The 21,777-nt window shown below is 32.8% G+C and overlaps 1 protein-coding gene across 1 annotated transcript; it reads right to left on the reverse strand.

Moving 5' to 3' along the window:
• Positions 1–16,873: 16,873 nt before the first annotated feature.
• LOC121223084 (uncharacterized) lies at positions 16,874–17,829 on the reverse strand. Its single transcript, XM_041104071.1, has one exon. It carries the CDS (start codon positions 17,694–17,696, stop codon positions 17,166–17,168), a length of 531 nt encoding a protein of 176 aa, XP_040960005.1. The 5' UTR covers positions 17,697–17,829; the 3' UTR covers positions 16,874–17,165.
• Positions 17,830–21,777: the final 3,948 nt, after the last annotated feature.

Consider the following 21,777-nt stretch of genomic DNA (forward strand, 5'->3'; position numbering starts at 1 on the left):
ATTCTGTTTTACAATTCTAAATATGCAGGGGACACATGGCCAAACCACATGCCCGTGTAACAGGCCGTGTGAACAATTTTGAGTATACTGACTTGCAAAATTTCTAAGTTACAAGGGATACACGATCGTATCACTTGACCGTGCGTCACACATGGCTGAGACACACGCTCGTGTCTCTGCCGGTATGGACGAAAATAGGTCATTTCAAGGCTACATTTCTCACCCATTTTAGTATCAACCTATACACAACTTTTAAACACATCAATGAACCACAACAAGACATTCATAACAAGCCAAAATCATGATTTAAACATAGTATATCATCATATATACCCAATTACTCAAACTTACCTATTTAATTCATTCAACAACTCTACCTAAGTTCACCATAATTGAAATTTCCACAAACACATATATTATTCACACCAACATCATTAATATATGTCATACCCAACCTAACATATATGTATATATGCAAAATCACAATTGCTAACATTTACACAAGACAAACTTTGATTAAATCCACACAAACCCTATACATGCCATTAAACCATAGTGTACGTTGCAAAAAAAAAACTATCGGAATAAGTTGGATAGTGTGACTTGATGTGCTGATCCGATCTTCCGACCTCTTGAAAATCTACAAAGACATTAAACAACTCGAGTAAGCTTAATGAAGCTTAGTAAGTTCGATGGGTTAAACATAAATCTTACCGAACCTACTATAACACATCAATTAAATAAATTCATTCAATGTAAATTCTCTGTCAATCACAACTTTAATCGATGAATACACTTATTTCAGATCAATACCAATAATAACAATAAGTCTTTCAATTTCAATTACATAAGTCACTTACCAAATCTTACCAAATTGGAGAATGGCTTACGGATAAGAGTATATCGTTTTCAGAAGCCCAAAGACTGAACAGAAGCTCATGAGAGCTAAATAGAAACCCATAAGGGTTGAACGAAAGCTCATAAGAGCTTAATGGAAACCCATAAGGGTTAAACAGAAGCTCATAAGAGCTAGACGGAAACCCATAAGGGTTAAACAGAAGCTCAATAAAGCTGAACGGAAACCCATAAGGGTTAAACAGAAGCTCAATAGAGCTAAACGGAAACTCATATGGGTAATTTTCCACATTTTCCTCCAATGCCATCAATCCGCCAAATGCCGAATGTACTCAAATCCCGCGTTCCAATCGTTTCGAACATTCAATTTAAATTCATAACTTTAACAATATTTCACTTTCAACAATAGATATGAATAAATACATAATACCATTCATCAATTCAATATATATATTTATATATTAAAGTTTAACCATACGAACTTACCTGGATTGAATTGTAATATTTGCAGAAGTTTAGAGACTATTCCGCTAATTTTTCTTTTTCACGAGTATCAACGGGATCTTGATCTAAAATATAAAATTACTCATTAATTAGCATATATTTCAGTTCCAATTCACTTCACAATTAATACCCCTCATTTTTTTTGAAATTACACAATTACCCCAACTTTTACAACTTTTTCAATTTAATCCCTTAACTAGTTAGTCCATTAAATGAACTAATTTTTCTCAATTGATAATTTATCTAAATATTCTAAGCTATCATACAGCCCTTGATAAACATAAATTTAATACCAAACCCTAATATTTAACCTTTTCACAATTTAGTCCTAAAATCAATATATAACAAAATCACTTTATAAAATCATCATACAAAAACAATTAAAGCTCTAAATCCATGTTATTTCATCAAAAACATCCAGAATTCATCAATGGTAATTTTAAAAATTCTCAATAAAATAAAAACTAAAGTAATAACTAGTTGGACCTATTTGTAAAAGTCTCAAAAACATAAAGATTACAAGAAAAAGGCAAGAATTGAACACACATGGAGCTAAAATATGAAAACCAGCTTTAAGAGCTCTTCAATGGTGTTTTTGGACAAAAAATTGGAGAAGAAATTGTCTAGAAACTATTAAAAATCCAATTTGGCTATTTAATTTCATTTTATTTCCAATTTTACCCTTAAATCACATAATTTTATTAATTTTCTTTTCTTATACTGCGTCAGCCATCTCCTTTTGGCTCATTTACTCTTTAAGTCCTCCCTTATTTACCATTTAAGTCATTTAATCACTATTTCTTTTAATTAACAAGTTTTGTATATTTTTCAATTTAGTCCTTTTTAATTAATTAACTATCACAACGTTAAAATTTTTTAACAAAACTTTAATACTACCTTAATGGCACTCCGTAAATATTTATAAAAATATGTAAGGCTCGATTTATAGAAACGAGGTCTCGATACCTCATTTTCTAAACCACTTGACCTAATAAATCCTTATAAAACACAAATTACTAATTTAAAAATCTTTCTAAAACCACATTTAACTCGTAAGTACTAAATGATAAAATTTACGATCCTACTCATCAGATTTGGTGGTCTCGAACCATTATTTTCGACACCACTGAAAATCAGGCTGTTAGTATGATTTCTTTATATCAAATTTTAGTGTAAAACTTAGAAGTTAAAATATACTTTAAGCCCTATATATTTTGTATATTTGGATTTTAATCCCTTAATTTTACTTTTAGTAATTTAATTCCTCTACTTTTTGGATTTAAAATTTAGATTTAGTTGTTACTATCGAAACCGTTTTTTTTGAAAAACAAAATTTTAAGTTGTCGAATTTAAAAATAAAAATTGGAGTCGCCACCGATCCTTTATTAAGGTGTGATCGGCCCACCCTAAAAATTATTTTGGTCTACGAGTTTTAAGAAAATGAGTTCGGGAGTCAGTTACGCGCGAGGAAGGGTTAGCACCCTCGCAACGCCCAAAATCGGTACCAAGTCGATTATTTAATGTCTTAGTGTCGAAAAAAAGATTTAAAAATAAGCTTGAATGATGAAATTTGCAAAAGGATAACAAATTGTCCAAGTCATGTAAAGAAATCGAGTCCCAATACGTTAGGGTACAATTCCTCATAATCCCCGAACTTTGAATATCACTTTTTTATTTTATGCGAAAATCTTCATTTCGAGAAGGTAACATGCCACACCCAATACGTTAGGGCACGACAAATTAAGTTCCCAAAAATGATTTTTGGTGCTCGTGTATTTAAAATAAAGAATATCCTCGGTAATTTGAAATCAGCAAAGAAAATCAGAACCCAATACGTTAGGGCTCAATTTTCCTCGAAAATCCCAAAACCTTGAATATTGTTTTTTATTCAAAAAAAACTCATGAATTGAGAAAAATTGATTTTAAGGCTTTGATAAAACCCAAAAAAATTTTCTAAAAGGTATGTTGAAAACCTCAATGTACAATTATGAGGCAAATACTTTAATTTAAAGCATATATGAATAAATATTTACAAATATATATATAAGTACAATATACAAGTAAATTCACAAATACGTGCATGCATATATTTGACACACATGTACAAGGATACATAAAAAGATAGAATGGAATATATCAAACAAAAAACTAAAAAAAAAATGCATGTATATGTATTTGAAAATCGTGAAAAAGGATAAAATACAAAATATATGTATATGTGTATATATTTACAAAATAGGAAAATAGAATGTATAAGTATAAACATAGGCCAATCATGAAAATTCGCATACATATATATTCAAATACATATATATATATGTGTACAATATGTATGTAAAAAATGAGATATATATAAAAAAAATTTAAAGAAAAACGTGTACATAAATATACGAAAAATGTATGGGTATCTTGAATTATAAAGTGTGAAAAGTGTATATGTTATATAATATATATGCATATATATAAAATATAAAATGTATAAATATTAGAAAAGTAAAAATATAAAATATAAAAAAGTATGTATGTATATTATTTAAAACATGCGTATATATGTACAGTAATAATAATGATGATGATAATAATAATAATAATAATAATAATAAAGTCATAGTATAACATAATTTTAAAAAAATGAATAAAATAAAAAAAGGGTTAAATTGAACTCAAAAAAGAAAAAAAAGCTAAATTCGAAATAAATCTGAAAACAGGACCACATTGAATGCGCGTGCAAGTGTGGAGGACCAAAAGGGAAATTATTCCCTCCTTCCAAAACGCTGAGCAGAAATGGGCTAAATTGAAAAACAAATAAAAGTTGCGGCTCAATTTAAAAAGAAGCAAATCGGGCTTGATCGTGACGCTCCACAAACAAGAGGGCCTTAATGCGCAATTTACCCCTTAAAGCCCAACGCGCGGATCCTCCGGGTCGGGTCGGGTCAACACGCGGATCTTTTCCTCCAAAACGACGCCATTTCAATTAAATTATAAAAGCAACATCTTAAAAAAAATCATTTCCTGCTATGCTTTTCAAAAAAAAACCTCTTGAAACCCTAGCCTCCTCTGCTAGGGTTCTAACTTTTGGCCACCACCGCCGCCTCTGGAGATGGAGCCTCCAACTCCGATGACGACGGAGTGAAGGTCCTTCGATTACTCAACGCCGGCAAGTCTCTCTTTTTCTTTTCTTTTCGTTTGGTTTTAAAATAAAGAACAAAAATGAAAAAAATAAAAACAAATCCCCGAAAATACCTTCAAAAATTCTTTTTCCTTTTGATTCAGTATTTTTGCCAATACAATCTTTTCTCCCCCCACTTTTACAGATTTTAATTGGCTCTTTTATAGCCGAAAATGGGAAAGAAAATAAATCCAAACAAATCTATTCGGTTGTTTGTTGGCCCTATTTTTTTTGCTCTTCTCTTTCGCTTGTTGTAGGTACGTGCTTGAGGAGCGGTGTTTGCGGAGAAACGCCACGCGTGGAGGCCGAAACTTGCGGCGACTGGAGACTGCGGCGGCTACTTGCTGCTACTGCCTAAGGTTTTCTGAAATTTTAACGTTTTGGGGCTAGGGTCTGTATTGGGCTTAGGTTTAGTTTATTGGGTTTGGGCCAAGGTTTAGTTTATTTTTGTTTTGTAATGGTCTGGGCCTGGGCCTTATTACAGCTGCCTCTCTTTGCTCGTTGTCGTGTAACGGGGACAGAGCAAAGACTATAAGCCCAATTGTGCCCAGTCTTACTAAGCCTCGACTTCTTCAGTGCTTCTTTCTTCAGGTAGCATCATTCCTTCCTACTGCATCTTCAGAAGTATAGGAACCAATGCTTCGATCCACTCCACTGCAACTTCAGGGAGATAGGATTCGTACCTTATGGCTTCTCAAAAGAACAAAATTTGCTATTTTTAGTCTGTTCCACTGCAACTTCAGGAGGATAAGACTTATAGCTTCAACTTGTTCTGTTACAACTTAAGGGTAAATCTGATGTGATCTGCTTTACTGTAACTTCAGAGAGATGAGATCTGCGGTTTTAATCCACTCCATTGCAACTTCAAGGAAATAGGATTGGTTACTTTTGTCTGCTCCACTGCAACTTCAGGGAGATAAGACTTGTATCCTCGATCTACTTCACCACCAGTATGGGAAGACAAGATCTACTTTTTCTGCTCTACTTCATGCCAATACATGAAGACAATATCTGCTTTCTTCGATCGATTCCACTGCTGACCGGGGAAATAGAATTACTGGCTTCAATATACTCCATTACAACCTCAGGGAGGTAAAAGCCACCATCTTTGATCTGCTCCACTACTGCTTAGGGAGACAAGATCTAAAATCTTCAATCTATTCCGCTGCTGCCCAGGGAAGTAGAATTACTGGCTTCAATGTACTCCACTATAACCACAGGGAGGTAAAATCTGCCATATTTGATCTGCCCCACTACTGCTTAGGGAGACAAGATCTGAAATCTTCAATCTATTCTGCTGCTGCCCAAGGAGGTAGAATTACTGGCTTCAATGTACTCCACTGTAACCACAGGGAGGTAAAATCTGCCATCTTTGATCTGCTCCACTACTGCTTAGGGAGATAAGATCTGAAATCTTCAATCTATTCCGCTGCTGCCCAAGGAGGTAGAATTACTGGCTTCAATGTACTCCACTGCAACTTCAGGGAGGTAAAATCCGCCATCTTCGACCTGCTCCACTACTGCTTAGGGAGGCAAGATCTGAAATCTTCAATCTATTCCGCTGCTGCCTAGGGAAGTAGAATTACCGGCTTCAATGTACTCCACTGTAACCACATGGAGGTAAAATCTGCCATCTTTGATCTGCTCCACTACTGCTTAAGGAGACAAGATCTGAAATCTTCAATCTATTCCGCTGCTGCCCAGGGAAGTAAAATTACTGGCTTTAATGTACTCCACTATAACTTCAGGGAGGTAAAATCTGCCATCTTCGACCTGCTCCACTACTGCTTAGGGAGGCAAGATCTGAAATCTTCAATCTATTCCACTGCTACCTAGGGAAGTAGAAGTACTGGCTTCAATGTACTCCACTGCAACCTCAGGGAGGTAAAATCCACCATCTTCGATCTGCTCCACTATTGCTTAGGGAGATAAGATCTGTAATCTTCAATCTATTCCACTGCTGCCCAGAGAGATAGAATTACTGGCTTCAATGTACTCCACTGCAACCTCAGGGAGGTAAAATCCACCATCTTTGATCTGCTCCATTACTGCTTAGGAAGATAAGATCTGCTATCTTCAACCTGCTCCCCTGTCTCCGAGGGAGGCGAGGTTGGTGTCTTCGATCTGCTTCACTGTCGATGCAGGAAGGTAAGATTTGTTATCATCACTGATCTGTTCTCTGGGGAACATGACCTGTATAATGAACTTTATGAACCTAATTATGCCTAGTGATTAGGATGTCATGATCAGAATGAATCAAATGCTCCTAACTAGTCATGTATGAATGACATTTGAATGAATGCAGAATGTCATGAAAATGATATTTTAACGCTTGGGTTATTATTACTTCAAGTTTATTAAGGTTTCATCACTAATGTGTTATAACACCTTCTTGCTCAGCTGGCATCTCCAAAGAAACACTTGACCGGATTGCCCCAACTGTAAACTTCCAAGTTTGATCCACTGGGATGCAAAATTTGTACCATCTTTCTCTCGTTGTAACCCAAGAGTAAAAAGATTTGACCTTTTCTCAATCATCTGTTATCACAATTCAAGGATACAGGATGTGAAACTTTTTGGTCTCTTACACCATTCCCAGGATGTTGTACCAAATGCTCATGCATAAATGAAGAAATCTTCTCCAAGAACAACTTCTTCTTATTATTCGGTGATTATTGCTTGCTTGTTCATTGAAGCTTTGTCACCAACACGACATCTTGCCATTTTGTTCAAGTAATACTTTAGACAATAAAATTCAAAGGGATAGTCTTAATTTAGACTCTTCTTTATCAGATTTCTAACCTAGTGCGTTCTAAACAATAGTCCTATTTTAGGTTCCTGTATTATTTAGAAACTTCTAGAGTAATATGCAAAACTTCCCTTGTGAAAGTTTTATTAGTCTATGAATCATTATTCTAATGAAACATGCTTGCAAAAAGATCATGAATAAGAATAGAGTTGGCTCTGACCATAGCTCGAAATGAATAAATTATCAAGGATAATAAAGATGGATAACAAAGAAATTGATTTAGGAATACGTATCTTATAAGTGAATGAAATGTTCCAAGAATAACAAAAATAGTATAAGCATTAGGTGCCCCAGATACCGCAGCTTGAACTTTGCTGTACAGACTTTCTGAAGATCATTCTGAGTTTAACACGTGTTTAGGAGATCTACAGTACTTTGTCGATGCCCCAAAATGTCGCCTACCCTTTCCTGTTGATTCAGGTATAGCAAGACCACTGCATGCCCCATTCTGATCAGTATTTGAGCTACTCCGATAATCTCATACCACATTCTGATCAATATTTGAGCCGCCCTTTTTGGGTTTTCAACTCAAATCTCCTTTGGTCTAAGGCGCCCTTTGCGAGTTTTTACCTTAGCCTCTCCATTTTATTTTTTCATTTCTCATTTTTCATTTTTCATTTTCATCTTTTCATTTTTTCACATCACTTCTTTTTTTATTTTTTCTTTTTGGGACTCAAACTGCCCTTTGCAGGTTTTTACTTTAGTCCTCTCCTTTTTTAAGCGAAGTATTTTCTGACTGAATCTGAGTTTACAGGACTTATCATCCATCTCGCTCACAATCAAAGCTCCTTTGGGAGAAAAAAACCTTCTCTATAAGGTTCTTCCCAATTTGACATCCGTTATATTTTTTTGTAGAGTGAGGATCTTCTTCAGCATTAGGTTGCCATTGTGGAATTCTTTGGGACAAACCTTTTGCTATAGGCTCGCATCATTCATTTCTTGGTACATCTGACCCTGATGAATAGTTTCTAGCCTTTTTCTTCAATTAAGTTCAACTAATCGTGTCGGGATTGGATCTTTATCCTACTTCAGCTCAGTCAAAACTCGAAGAGAAGGAATGTCAACTTTAATGAAAAAACGTGATAAACTAAAAAGAGTGGCATTGCCCCGGTAGAGTTTTCACTGCACCATTCATGATATTCACCTTGAACATACTGCAAATTTCTGATATCGGGCTGTTGTTCAAATTGCAATGACAGCACTTAAATTGGGTACATCCTGGTATGACCATGCGAAGGCATCTTTGAATGCTTGAAGTAGCTCAGCAACGTCTTGCTTTATTTTTTCGATCATGTATGTTCCCTCAAGGTCACAGTTTCTATTGTCTCCTCATGAGGTAAAATTTCCTTCCTGCTCTACCATCCTTAATAAGTCCAGAAATAAGCTACAATCCATGTCATCTTCAAAGTTGTGAGATCCCTCTAAACACATGTCTCACTCAAAAGGAGATTCTAGGTCTGTTGCAGCATCGCTCATGTCATTGATATTTGGGGACCCATAGTGGGTACCGAAGAATATACAAAAGAATGTATGAGTAATATGAATAAATGAATGAATAATTTGGCAGAAAAAATTTGAAAGAATGGAAAAAAACGTAAAGAATGAAAGAACATTTGCTCAAAGATGATTGCAATAATGTATTTCATTAAAATAATAATGTTTAGACGTGAGCCTATCTCACAAAGAAATTCTTATTGCTTCTAGGCTGAAAGCAACAAGTGTGTTCTGGACATTACTCTAACAGACTCTAAATACTACAGGGTTTCCTCCGCAGTCCAACTATTTAGAACATTCCCAGGTTTATAAAGGGCGAACATCTAATAAGATCTCTTCTCCAGCTGTTTCTTCGTGTTCGGCACTGATGTGAACGTTTCCCAACATTTCTTCATTCATCGCAGTCCCTTCATTATCCGTATGATTGAGTAGCGGGTTTTCTGTACAGAATGAATCCTCAAATTTGACAATGCCCATATTGATAAACCTTTCGACCAGCTTTCTAAAGGCAGTGCAATTTTCTATAGAATGCCCCGTAATTCCCGCATGATAGTCACATTGCGCATTTGTGTCGTACCATTTGGGGTACGGAGGTTGTAAAGGCTTTAAGTAGAAAGGGGAGGCAACATGTGCGTCAAATAAACTTTGATACAGCTCCTGGTACGACATTGGGATTGGTGCAAATTGAGACTTCTTAATGTTTTGCTTTGTGCCAGATTCTTGTCTTGGGGGGATCTGATGGCCAATAGTAACCGTCTTTGGCTGGTTTGCGGTAATCGGCTTTGAATAACTCTCGTTATACCTACCCACATTATTCATCTCATTTTTCCTCTTCCTCGAGACTTTTGAAGTATTGTCTTGGGAGTTCCACTCTTGCCCATTCCGTTTGCAACGATCTTCAAATTGTTTTGAAAACTCTACTTTCACCTGTTTTGTTTCTGCTAGATCATCGAGGACAACAAGATTAGTTAGATTGCCCCTAAGATTGGAACCTGAGCCTGTCGCGAAATTCACCGGTGTCGAGGTATTGGTCTGGTACTGTGGTCGAATGTTAACAGTTACCCTTTGTGGATATGTGTTTGGTTGTGCTTGGATGTTTGTTGGGGTAAAGCCTGGAAGATATGCAGGGCCTTCATTATCATTCCCAAAGTAGACCACTGGGTTTTTACCTTTTCCTAACCTCATATCCAATAACTGGGTTAACTGGCTCATCAAATTTCTTTGGATTTCTAGTATCTGATCCTTCATATCTTGTTGAAATTTGGCCAATTGCTCTAGCATCTGTATTTGCATTAGCTCTAATCTCTCCAACCTTTGGTCCATTCTTTTAGTTTCTGTTTGGGTAACGCAGGAATGTTGGTTTTTTAGCTGAAATAAATTTACTCAATTAGGGTCTTTTAATGCACGTAATGTTGTGTAATGCAAATGCATGAAGTGAATGCGAAAAGAGACGTTAATTCTTGGTTCAATTCTATTAGAACAACTTTACTAGAAAACAAATCTCTTTACATAAATCAGATATATATACGAATTTGCCCTTATAGGCGGAGTCATTCGATCCCCTTCTTCATTCAAGCATTAAGATAAATCTCACGAACTCTTCAAAAGGGATGTCTCTTCTATCTCCTTTTTACTTGATCCGGGCCGTGACTCGTTGCTCCTTTATCGTCGTGATGCTCGTTGGCTTCCCTTTAAAAAAAGGTTCAGCGGCTCTCGAATAATCTTCGTCAGCTTGAGCCTTCGGGCAACGGAGCAATGGTTGTGTAGTCCTCCATTAAACTATTATCTTTCTCTTGTTGTGTTTTCTTGGAACATATTCGGGTAACTGTATTATTTTCTACTTTATCAAGAAACCCATTTCCTTATGACAAGCTCTCTATTTAACAACCGAACGTGAATCAACACCTCTTTTTATGATGAAAATGCAATGCAATCATGATGTCATGCAATCAAAACAAAATAAACCCAAGTCAGTATCACACCAAAAAGATATAATTCAATACAAACATGAAATAGCAAGAGCATTTATTCAGGAGTCCCCTAGGGTTTGGTATAGCTCTACCTAGGGTTTGGTATAGCTCTACCTAGGGCAAGTTCCTAAAGCTCACTATATGAGGCTTAGTTTCTAGAGTAAGGGTACCCGAACTAGTAGATTCCTCGATCCTCACCCATTATAGGCTCATGTGGATCGAGTTCAGTTCAGGGGGATACATTTCCCTATGGCTGCACGGAGATGAAAATCTCATGAAGACATAGGTACGGATGTATCCCGGAAGCGGTCCACTACCCTACACGGAGGTGAAGACCTCACGAAGGACTAGTTTCTCGCTCCCACTTAAAGGGTAAAACTGACCATGTAATGCAAAATGTAAATGCAAATACAAAGTTGCTAACACCATGATGGGAAAGAAAAAAAAATCAATGAGTATGAAGGGAACTTATGAATTTTTTTAAAAAAATTTTGATTCCCGACACAAAGACAAACATAATCAGTTTATGGCTCGACTCTCTAAAGTCCCCAGTGGAGTCGCTAAGCTGTCGAAACCGTTTTTTTGAAAACAAAATATTTAAGTTGTCGACTTTAAAAATAAAAATTGGAGTCGCCACCGATCCTTTATTAAGGTGTGATCGGCCCACCCTAAAAATTATTTTGGTCTACGAGTTTTAAGAAAATGAGTTCGGGAGTCAGTTACGAGCGAGGAAGGGTTAGCACCCTCGCAACGCCCAAAATCGGTACCAAGTCGATTATTTAATGTCTTAGTGTCGAAAAAAAAGATTTAAAAATAAGCTTGAATGATGAAATTTGCAAAAGGATAACAAATTGTTCAAGTCATGTAAAGAAATCGAGTCCCAATACGTTAGGGTACAATTCCTCATAATCCCCGAACTTTGAATATCACTTTTTTATTTTATTCGAAAATCTTCATTTCGAGAAGGTAACATGCCACACCCAATACGTTAGGGCACGACAAATTAAGTTCCCAAAAATGATTTTTGGTGCTCGTGTATTTAAAATAAAGAATATCCTCGGTAATTTGAAATCAGCAAAGAAAATCAGAACCCAATACGTTAGGGCTCAATTTTCCTCGAAAATCCCAAAACCTTGAATATTGTTTTTTATTCAAAAAAAAACTCATGAATTGAGAAAAATTGATTTTAAGGCTTTGATAAAACCCAAAAAAAATTTTCTAAAAGATATGTTGAAAACCTCAATGTACAATTATGAGGCAAATACTTTAAGTTAAAGCATATATGAATAAATATTTACAAATATATATACAAGTACAATATACAAGTAAATTCACAAATACGTGCATGCATATATTTGACACACATGTACAAGGATACATAAAAAGATAGAATGGAATATATCAAACAAAAAACTAAAAAAAAAATGCATGTATATGTATTTGAAAATCGTGAAAAAGGATAAAATACAAAATATATGTATATGTGTATATATTTACAAAATAGGAAAATAGAATGTATAAGTATAAACATAGGCCAATCATGAAAATTCGCATACATATATATTCAAATACATATATATATATGTGTACAATATGTATGTAAAAAATGAGATATATATAAAAAAATTTAAAGAAAAACGTGTACATAAATATACGAAAAATGTATGGGTATCTTGAATTATAAAGTGTGAAAAGTGTATATGTTATATAATATATATGCATATATATAAAATATAAAATGTATAAATATTAGAAAAGTAAAAATATAAAATATAAAAAAGTATGTATGTATATTATTTAAAACATGCGTATATATGTACAGTAATAATAATGATGATGATGATAATAATAATAATAAAGTCATAGTATAACATAATTTTAAAAAAATGAATAAAATAAAAAAAGGTTTAAATTGAACTCAAAAAAGAAAAAAAAGCTAAATTCGAAATAAATCTGAAAACAGGACCACATTGAATGCGCGCGCAAGTGTGGAGGACCAAAAGGGAAATTATTCCCTCCTTCCAAAACGCTGCGCAGAAATGGGCTAAATTGAAAAACAAATAAAAGTTGCGGCTCAATTTAAAAAGAAGCAAATCAGGCTTGATCGTGACGCTCCACAAACAAGAGGGCCTTAATGCGCAATTTACCCCTTAAAGCCCAACGCGCGGATCCTCCGGGTCGGGTCGGGTCAACACGCGGATCTTTTCCCCCAAAACGACGCCGTTTCAATTAAATTATAAAAGCAACATCTTTAAAAAAAATCATTTCCTGCTATGCTTTTCAAAAAAAACCTCTTGAAACCCTAGCCTCCTCTGCTAGGGTTCTAACTTTCGGCCACCATCGCCGCCTCTGGAGATGGAGCCTCCAACTCCGATGACGACGGAGTGAAGGTCCTCCGATTACTCAACGCCGATAAGTCTCTCTTTTTCTTTTCTTTTCGTTTGGTTTTAAAATAAAGAACAAAAATGAAAAAAAATAAAAACAAATCCCCGAAAATACCTTCAAAAATTCTTTTTCCTTTTGATTCAGTATTTTTGCCAATACAATCTTTTCTCCCCCCACTTTTACAGATTTTAATCGGCTCTTTTATAGCCGAAAATGGGAAAGAAAATAAATCCAAACAAATCTATTCGGTTGTTTGTTGGCCTGATTTTTTTTGCTCTTCTCTTTCGCTTGTTGTAGGTACGTGCTTGAGGAGCGGCGGCTACTTGCTGCTACTGTCTAGGGTTTTCTGAAATTTTAACGTTTTTGGGCTAGGGTCTGTATTGGGCTTAGGTTTAGTTTATTGGGTTTGGGCCAAGGTTTAGTTTATTTTTGTTTTGTAATGGTCTGGGCCAATTGAGCCTTATTACAGTTACTATAGTTAAAACATTTCTATTAAAATCACTAGTATGAAATTTTAAAATTAAAAAAAATATTTACTTAGTTATCATATAACAATAAAAATAACGTCTAAAATACTGAAGTGGATTTTCCTTAAAAGCACCCATTCAAACTTGTAATGATAAAATAACTTCTTTTGTTGTAATAGTATTTTTAAGAAATTTTGATTTAAGCATTTTAATCAGAATAGTTAACAATATTAACTATTTAGACTAATTAATAACATTATAAAAGTAGAGAGACTAAATTATGTCAAAAATTAAAATATATAAATTAAATATCAAGTTTCAATATAGTATAGGAGCCGAAATTGAGATTTGACCATTGTTTTATAATATATATATATATATAAAAGTAAAGCAAACCCAAAAATAGAAAATTACATGGTAATATCTAAAACCCTTTATGGCATCCAAATTATATACAACGATATAATATTTCAAGTAAAAAATTAACGATATGAACTACTTGAACTAATTAGTAACATCATAAAAATATAGGGATAAATTTCATAAAAATATAGGGATAAATTATGTTAAAAATTAAGTTTCAAATTCAAGCATAATAAAATAATCAAAACTAAAATTAAACCATTTTTAAGAGCCTTCCTTTTATATATATACTAGTATGGATCTTTCCGCGTTTCACATTGTGTCAATTATTAATTATTTTTTTATCAAATTGTAAAATAATTATTTGAATATCAACATATAATTTAAGTCTTTGTACTCTTTGTATATTTGAAATTTAGTATTTTTAATTTTAATTATAAAAATTTAATCCCTCTATTTTTTTAAATTAAAAATTTGGATCCATTTGTTAACACCATTAAATTCTTTTGTTAAATATAATGGTGAAACATTTTGAAATTAAAAAAAAAAAAAACACTCACTTAATAGCCATATAACAAAAAATAACATTGCAATAAACTTGAATAACTCTTAAAAGTTACATAAGCATTTTAATCAAAACAAAGTATTAGGACTAATTAATGACGTTGTAAAAAAATTGAGTTATCAAATTATATAAAAAAGTCGAAGTATAAAGATTGAATCTTAAATTTGAGTCTAACACAAATATCAAAATAATTTGACTCTTATATATAATCTAAAAATTGAGTGTAGTATAAGGACCAAAATTGAAAATTTACCATTTGCATATAAAATGCAAAAAAAAAAGGCGAAAATAAGGAGGCAATTCCACGTGTTAGCACGAGGACATTCTTTTTATATATAGTTAAAAGTATGATTCCCACCCACGTCGGGTTAAATATATAAATTTTTTGTTATAGAGTGTACATTCAAGTTGCAATATCCTCTAAGTTATTATACCATTCATATATTTAGAATTTAGTCTTTATATTTTTATTTTTAAGAATTTAATTCCTCTACTTTTTAAGTTTAAAAATGTAAATTTATTTATTAACACTATTAAAATTTATTTATTAAATTTTTTGGTGTGACAATTTAAAATAAAAAAAAATACTCACTTATTATACATATAACAAATGACATTGTAATGTACTTAAACTTAATAAAAAATCTTAACAGTGTTAACAATTTCTTAAAAATTCACGTAAATATTTTAATCGAAATAAGGTATTTAGATGAATGACATTATAAGAGTTGAGGTACCAAATTATTTCAAAATTTAAGTATAGAGATTAAATCTCAAATTTGAGAGAAGTATAGGGATCAAAATTGAAAATTAACTATTCTTATATAATCTCAGAAAAACAGAGGGATTAGAATTAAAATTTAGCCATTATATTATTATGTCAAAGAAAAAGAGAAAAGAAATGGCATTGGACAGGTGTCAAGTAAGAAAGAAGAAAGGCCTTACAGCCTTCCTTTTATATATAGTAGTATAGATATAGATTTGGAGAGAGAGAGTTACTAATATATAGATTATGATGAAGAGCCAACCTTCAGCCTTGGTTTCAAACCACTAGCTCTAAAATCTCTCTCCTCAAACAGTACCCCTTAGTATTAGCTTCAAAATACTCCAGGTGAATTAGAAACATTAATAGAAATGACCCTAAACTTTTGTTATGGTTTCCTTTCAGGTAGAAAGATGAAACTGAGTATTCTATACCTCAATTCTAGATTTGTCCCATTTAGCATTGCTGCTAACACAAACAGAACAATCTCCAGAAAGCAAGTCCCTTTGTAACCATGCATGCAATTAGACTAATTTCCTGTGCATGTACTTTTCAAGCCTCTTATGCTTTTTAGATCATTTGTTGATGCAGATCTTTTTTCTTTTTGAATTCTTGACATCCTTTTCAAACTCATCCTTCACTATCTAATCACGAATCCAGAAGATGTGCAAAATAATGAACTACGAGCACAAAACCCAGAGAGAAATCGATCACAGAACACTTATAACCACAACACTCTAAAGTATATGCATATATTCACTAGAGAAGGTAACAGGGTCAAGAGCACCAAAAGGTAATGTTTAGATGTTACCTAAGAAATCAACCACATTGCGCTTGCATAATACAGTTTATGGATTTCATTGTGGCGAATTGTAACAAGAAATCAGGATTTATCAGGATCACAAGCCTCTGCAACAAGATAATAAAATAAAATGCTAACAAAATGAAGAGAAGGCATATGAAGAAAAGCTATTCATACTTGGATTATAGACAAACTCACCAGGCATAAAATTCATCCTATGAGTGCTATTTATAATCCATCAACTCGATACATGCAGATTTTATTTTATGTAGAAAGCAAAAAAGAGATGTCTATGCTAGTAAGGAACTAACAAGAGGAGACAATTCTGAATGAAATGAACATCGATCATCCACAATCACAGAGATAAAGAACTTCAAAACAGAACTTGAGTGCGTAAAGTACAAAATGTAGAAATTACAAAATTGATTAGAATTAAGCATCATGTAATGTCAATAGCCAATGAATTTACAAGGTCTGGAGTGGATGTTATCATCATATCATACCTCACCCTAAAACATCCCGGTAATGTAAATTGCGATGGTTCTAATTATTAGAACATATAGCACATTTTCCTAAAGGTTCCTACTGTAACTAGACAGTCAAAAATGGAAAAGGAACTGTGATTTCAGACTCATTAATCTGAGGGTTAAAATGCATTCTTACTAATTCACCAGGTAGAGAACAACTTAGTCTCAAATGAAACAGAGGGGGGTATTCACTTCTCCAATGATTCCATCAACAAGTTTATCAACTCCATTCAGCTAATCAAGTTTAATACATAATAAAACTAGAATTTCACACCAGAACTAATCATGCTCAAATAATTGAACAAAAACTAAATTTAAAAACACCTCCAAATAAACAAATAAAACCCCATTTCAAATTATTACTTCAATACTAGCATCGCTAATAACTTCTCATCAATAATGTAAATATCTTTCTTCATGTATGGTCCAATTTTGCAATTCAAACCCTTACCAGGGGAAAGGAAAACTCAAAAAGCCACAAACCCTACCTACCTAACTAGCTTTCCTCATGCTGCTCCAAGGAAACTTGGCCTCTCCTCCACCGCGGCGGTCACCGCCACGGGCTGAGGCATAAGAGCCTTTCCCTTTCCCTTTCCCCCTGTCTGCTCCATCATCCTTCACCTTGCCGTCAAGCCAATGCTTCTTCTTTTCCCCTTCTTCCACAATGCTCTTACTCTTACTGGTCTTATTAATACTGTCTTTTTCCTCTTTAATCACCTGGATAGGGAAGAGGTTCTCGGATATGGAAAGAGGGGTTCTCAGGGTGACGTAAGCTTTCTTGTAATCGGGCCGGGCGATTAAGAAACCGCCGCGCTTCTTCTTCTTTCCGTCCATGTTGAGGGTACGGACTTTGTCGACGTCGAAACCGTAGAGGGATTCCAGGACGCGTTTGATCTCAATCTTGGATGCGGATGGGATGGTTTTGAGGGCTATTTCTGTGATGTTGGTGAAGGTGTTGGGCATTAGTAGCTTGATTGGAAGGTTGGCGAAGTGGACAACTCGTCTGCCTAATCTACCCGCCATTGTTATCTTTTGATGGAGCTGGAAGAAAGTAACTGATAAAGGGAGAGGGGTTGAGGGTTTTGCAGAGAGAAAGCTTCCCTTCCTCGGTTACTACTGTTCTAAATTTCCAATGTTGTGCTGCTATGTGGGCTGGACTACAATTCTGTCTACTATTAATTAATGGGCCGTCAACATAACTCCTGCCTGCTCTCGTATAATTCTGTCTACTATTATTTATTATTATTACGATATTTTCATAAATTCGTTGTTGCAGTATTTCTTAATTATACACATAAGTTTTCAAATAATTTGATATCCATATTATAAAAATAAAAAAATATATTAATTTAATTTATTAACTACAATTACCTTTTTATTCGAACTAGAATTATGTTAATTGTATACACTTCAATAATTTTCTATACCAAACTGCATAAACCATGAAAAAAATTTGAGAAAATCGAAAAATTTATTCAAATTGATATGTGGCTCGATTTCATGTTGATGTTAGCACTCAAATCGTATAATTTCGTTCAGTTTCTAACCAATTTTATCCAAATTAAATTAAATGGAAAAAAAATCTATATTTAAAGAAATATTCTTTTGAAATAAAAAGTCCCAGTACAACCTTTAGACGGTTAAATATAAAAGAAGAATTCAATCTCAAAACACAATGAACATATTATAGGATTGTTAGAGCCTCTGTCTTTTCCATCCTAACTACATTTAGAACCAATTTATAAGGACTAAATAATTTCTCAAATATAGCCCAACCTATCTATACCAGACACGAAGGGAGCCCCCAAAGTTCACCTAGTATGTCACCAACATACTCATCAATGACTAATAATACAAGACTAGAAGAAAATTCTAAAAATTTTATACTAGAAAAATCTTTTGAGATCAATAAAGAATGATGTAAAAAACACTTCTATTACAAAAAGAATTGCCTTAAAACTTATAATAATGAGAAAGAGAGCATTCTCCAAGAATATTACAAATTTATGGACACTCATAAAATTCATATAAATTTATTTGAATGGTTTGAAGAATATTATATGGAATCTATCAATACAATAAAAACTAATATTAGATGACAAACAAATAGAGGAGAAGTTGAATCTCAACATCCCATCTTAACGAAGGTTGAATATCTCATAAAAATACTAGAATAAAAAGCAAGCCCTTTAAGAATGAGAGCTCCTAATGAAGGGGAACAAATCTCAAAAGACATAAAATGATAGTACAACAAAACAACTATGCAAATCTCAACTTTCATACAATAGGAAAATAATTAGATTATATTGAAAATTTGGTAGAAAGCCAATCGATTAGGAAAGAACCAATAAAAGAAATGACTAAAAAAAGTTCTAAAGAACCAATATTTATGCCATATGAAATACCAAAATCTTTCCATAAACTCCAAATGATTTCTTAACAGAAATCCAAAATAAACTTATGCTTTGGAAAATTACAAGCCTGAATTAGTAGCCTTAGATATCCCAATGCAGGCTCAATACTCAGTTAACACATTACACCAACATTCTCAATCTGACTCTGACCAGTTAAAAGAACAACAAATTAACAAAATGACTCGAAAAGAACAAAAAAATTATATTACCCAAAAATCACTGCACCCGACCTCAATATAGAAGAAAAATTTGTTTTCCCAAATGAATCAATGCTAACGCTATTAATGAATGGAATATAAACAAAATGTCTGAATGTACTATTCTCAATTTATTAAAACAAATGACAATAGTTTCAAATATTTATAAAACTCAAAACCAAAATGGGTTGATTATTAATATGCTATAATGAATCTTTTAGTTATTGGATTTACTAGTAAATTAAAAGGATAGTGAGACTATGCACTCACTAAAACCCAACAAGAAGAAATCCTAAAAGCAATAAAAAAGGATGATTAAAGAAAAAAATTATTTTAGATGAGCAAAAAAGAGAAATCCAAGATGCGGTTGCAACTTTGATTTTCTCAATCTCTAAACACTTTATAGGAGATTTTTCTCATCTTAAAAATACAAATTCAGAATTATTATCAAATTTAAAATGCAAAAATTTAATAGGTTTTAAATGGTATAAAGATGTTTTTATGATCAGAGTAATGCAAATATTTGATAACCAATAACCATTCTGGAAGAAAAATTTCTTGCAGGACTTCCTACTTTATTAGGAGAAAAGTTAGAAATCAAATTAGGGAAAATTACAAAGGTATTATTCCCTATGAAAAACTTACATCTGGTGAACTAATTAATTTTACACAAAATGAATGATTAAATATTTGTTAAGATTTAAAATTACAAAAATAGTTTAAAAAGGAAAGATATCAATGTAAAAAGGAATTAGGATCATTATGCCGCCAATTTAACATTAAAAGTGAGCATTCTTCCTAAAAACATAGTGTCCTATAAAACCAAAAATTAGGAAAAAGAATATCTCAAAATATTATAAAAAAACCAAAATATAGGAAATATAGAAAAGAAAATAAACAACAAAAATTAGAAACTAAAATAGATAAAACAATAAAATATTATAGATATGAAAAACTAAGCAACATCTCAAAATACTGTAAGATCAAGAGAAAAATTAATAATTTGAATCTAGATAAAGAAATAGAACAAACGATCAATAAAGTTCTTCTATAATCCACTACCTTTGAAAATGATACATCTATCGAATTAGATGGATTACAAATAAACAACTTACATACAATGTCCCAATCCTCTGGTGAAAACAAACCTTCAATAAATATGTTAACCAAAGACTAAAAACTTATGATTGAAGTTATTAATAAAATACAAGAACCAAAACTTAAAAGGGAATGTCTTTTAAAATTAAAATCCTCGTTAAAAGACAAACCATAAAAAGAAAAAGAGATTATTTCTAGCCAATCACAAATGTATAATATACAACAAATAATATTTAATAAACATGAAAAAATGAAACCTGGATAAATCACAAATTATGAATTACAATTTAAAACAAAACAAATTAAGTTAGAGCTTTCATAGCTTAAAACTGAACAACAAGCGATGAAGAAACAAACACAAACTCTAGAGCATGAAATCCTAGAAAATAGTTCTTTAGAAACTGAACTCGAGCCAGAAGAAAATAGACAAGAGTACATGATGGTTCTAATAGTAAAAAAAAAAAACTCAAAAATACTTGAAAAATTCCTAGTGCTGAAATTTGCTGTGACACCTTATACCCAACCTATTGTTGGATCCGAATATAAAATGTCATATTCAGTTGCCAAAGCAACTTACTTTTCTATCTTTTTTTTTTGAAAAGGAAACATAGTGCTAAAATTATTTTATAAAAATTTTGATAACATTTCTGCCTATTTTACGTAAAACCCCCTGCAAAAATTTAGATTTCACAATATAATCACATTTAAATCATCTCCCAAGTCAATTTCCCACACTTCGATTTCTCAAAACATACCAATAAACTAGATTTCTATGCTTTACTATTTCATCCAAAATATTAGTTATAAAGTACTAGCAAAGAAAACATAACGAAAATATTTAAGTTTAGTTTACAACATAGTATTATATATACACATGCGTAGGTACATGCCATTTATATCAACTATAAAGTAAACCTTTCTCCAACATTATTTGAGCTAATCTTCGGTTCTTCAGATGCTATTGGAACGACTTATCGAATCTAACTACCTGCGCACGGAAAAATAGACAAACCATATACTGCGCAATTTTTATGCTCAGTGGTGCTAATATCATATAAATCATTACATAAGTATTGAACATAAATTAAATGATAGAAATAAATTAAAACATGATTATAAATATTATTAATAACATCACAATAAAAGAAATATATAATATTAATAAACTTTAATATTTTGATATTGACAAATCGAATAAAGAAAATAAGCTTTTAAATTAAATTCAAAATCGCGTAATTAATTTAATTCACACAATATAGAAATGCAAATTGTTGGGGATCGACCCGATTAAGCAACAAGTAAAAAAAATAGCGGAATAAATTGAGAAATTGAACACACAAATTTAACGTGGAAAAACATCTCCAAAAAGGATAAAAAACCATGGGTAAAGATAAA

Source organism: Gossypium hirsutum, chromosome D11 (assembly GCF_007990345.1).
Source record: "Gossypium hirsutum isolate 1008001.06 chromosome D11, Gossypium_hirsutum_v2.1, whole genome shotgun sequence".
In the NCBI taxonomy this organism is placed as follows: domain Eukaryota; kingdom Viridiplantae; phylum Streptophyta; class Magnoliopsida; order Malvales; family Malvaceae; genus Gossypium; species Gossypium hirsutum.

Excerpts from the sequence above, each read along its gene's own strand:
- LOC121223084 (XM_041104071.1), bottom strand. The coding sequence starts at position 17,696 with ATGGCGGGTAGATTAGGCAGACGAGTTGTCCACTTCGCCAACCTTCCA.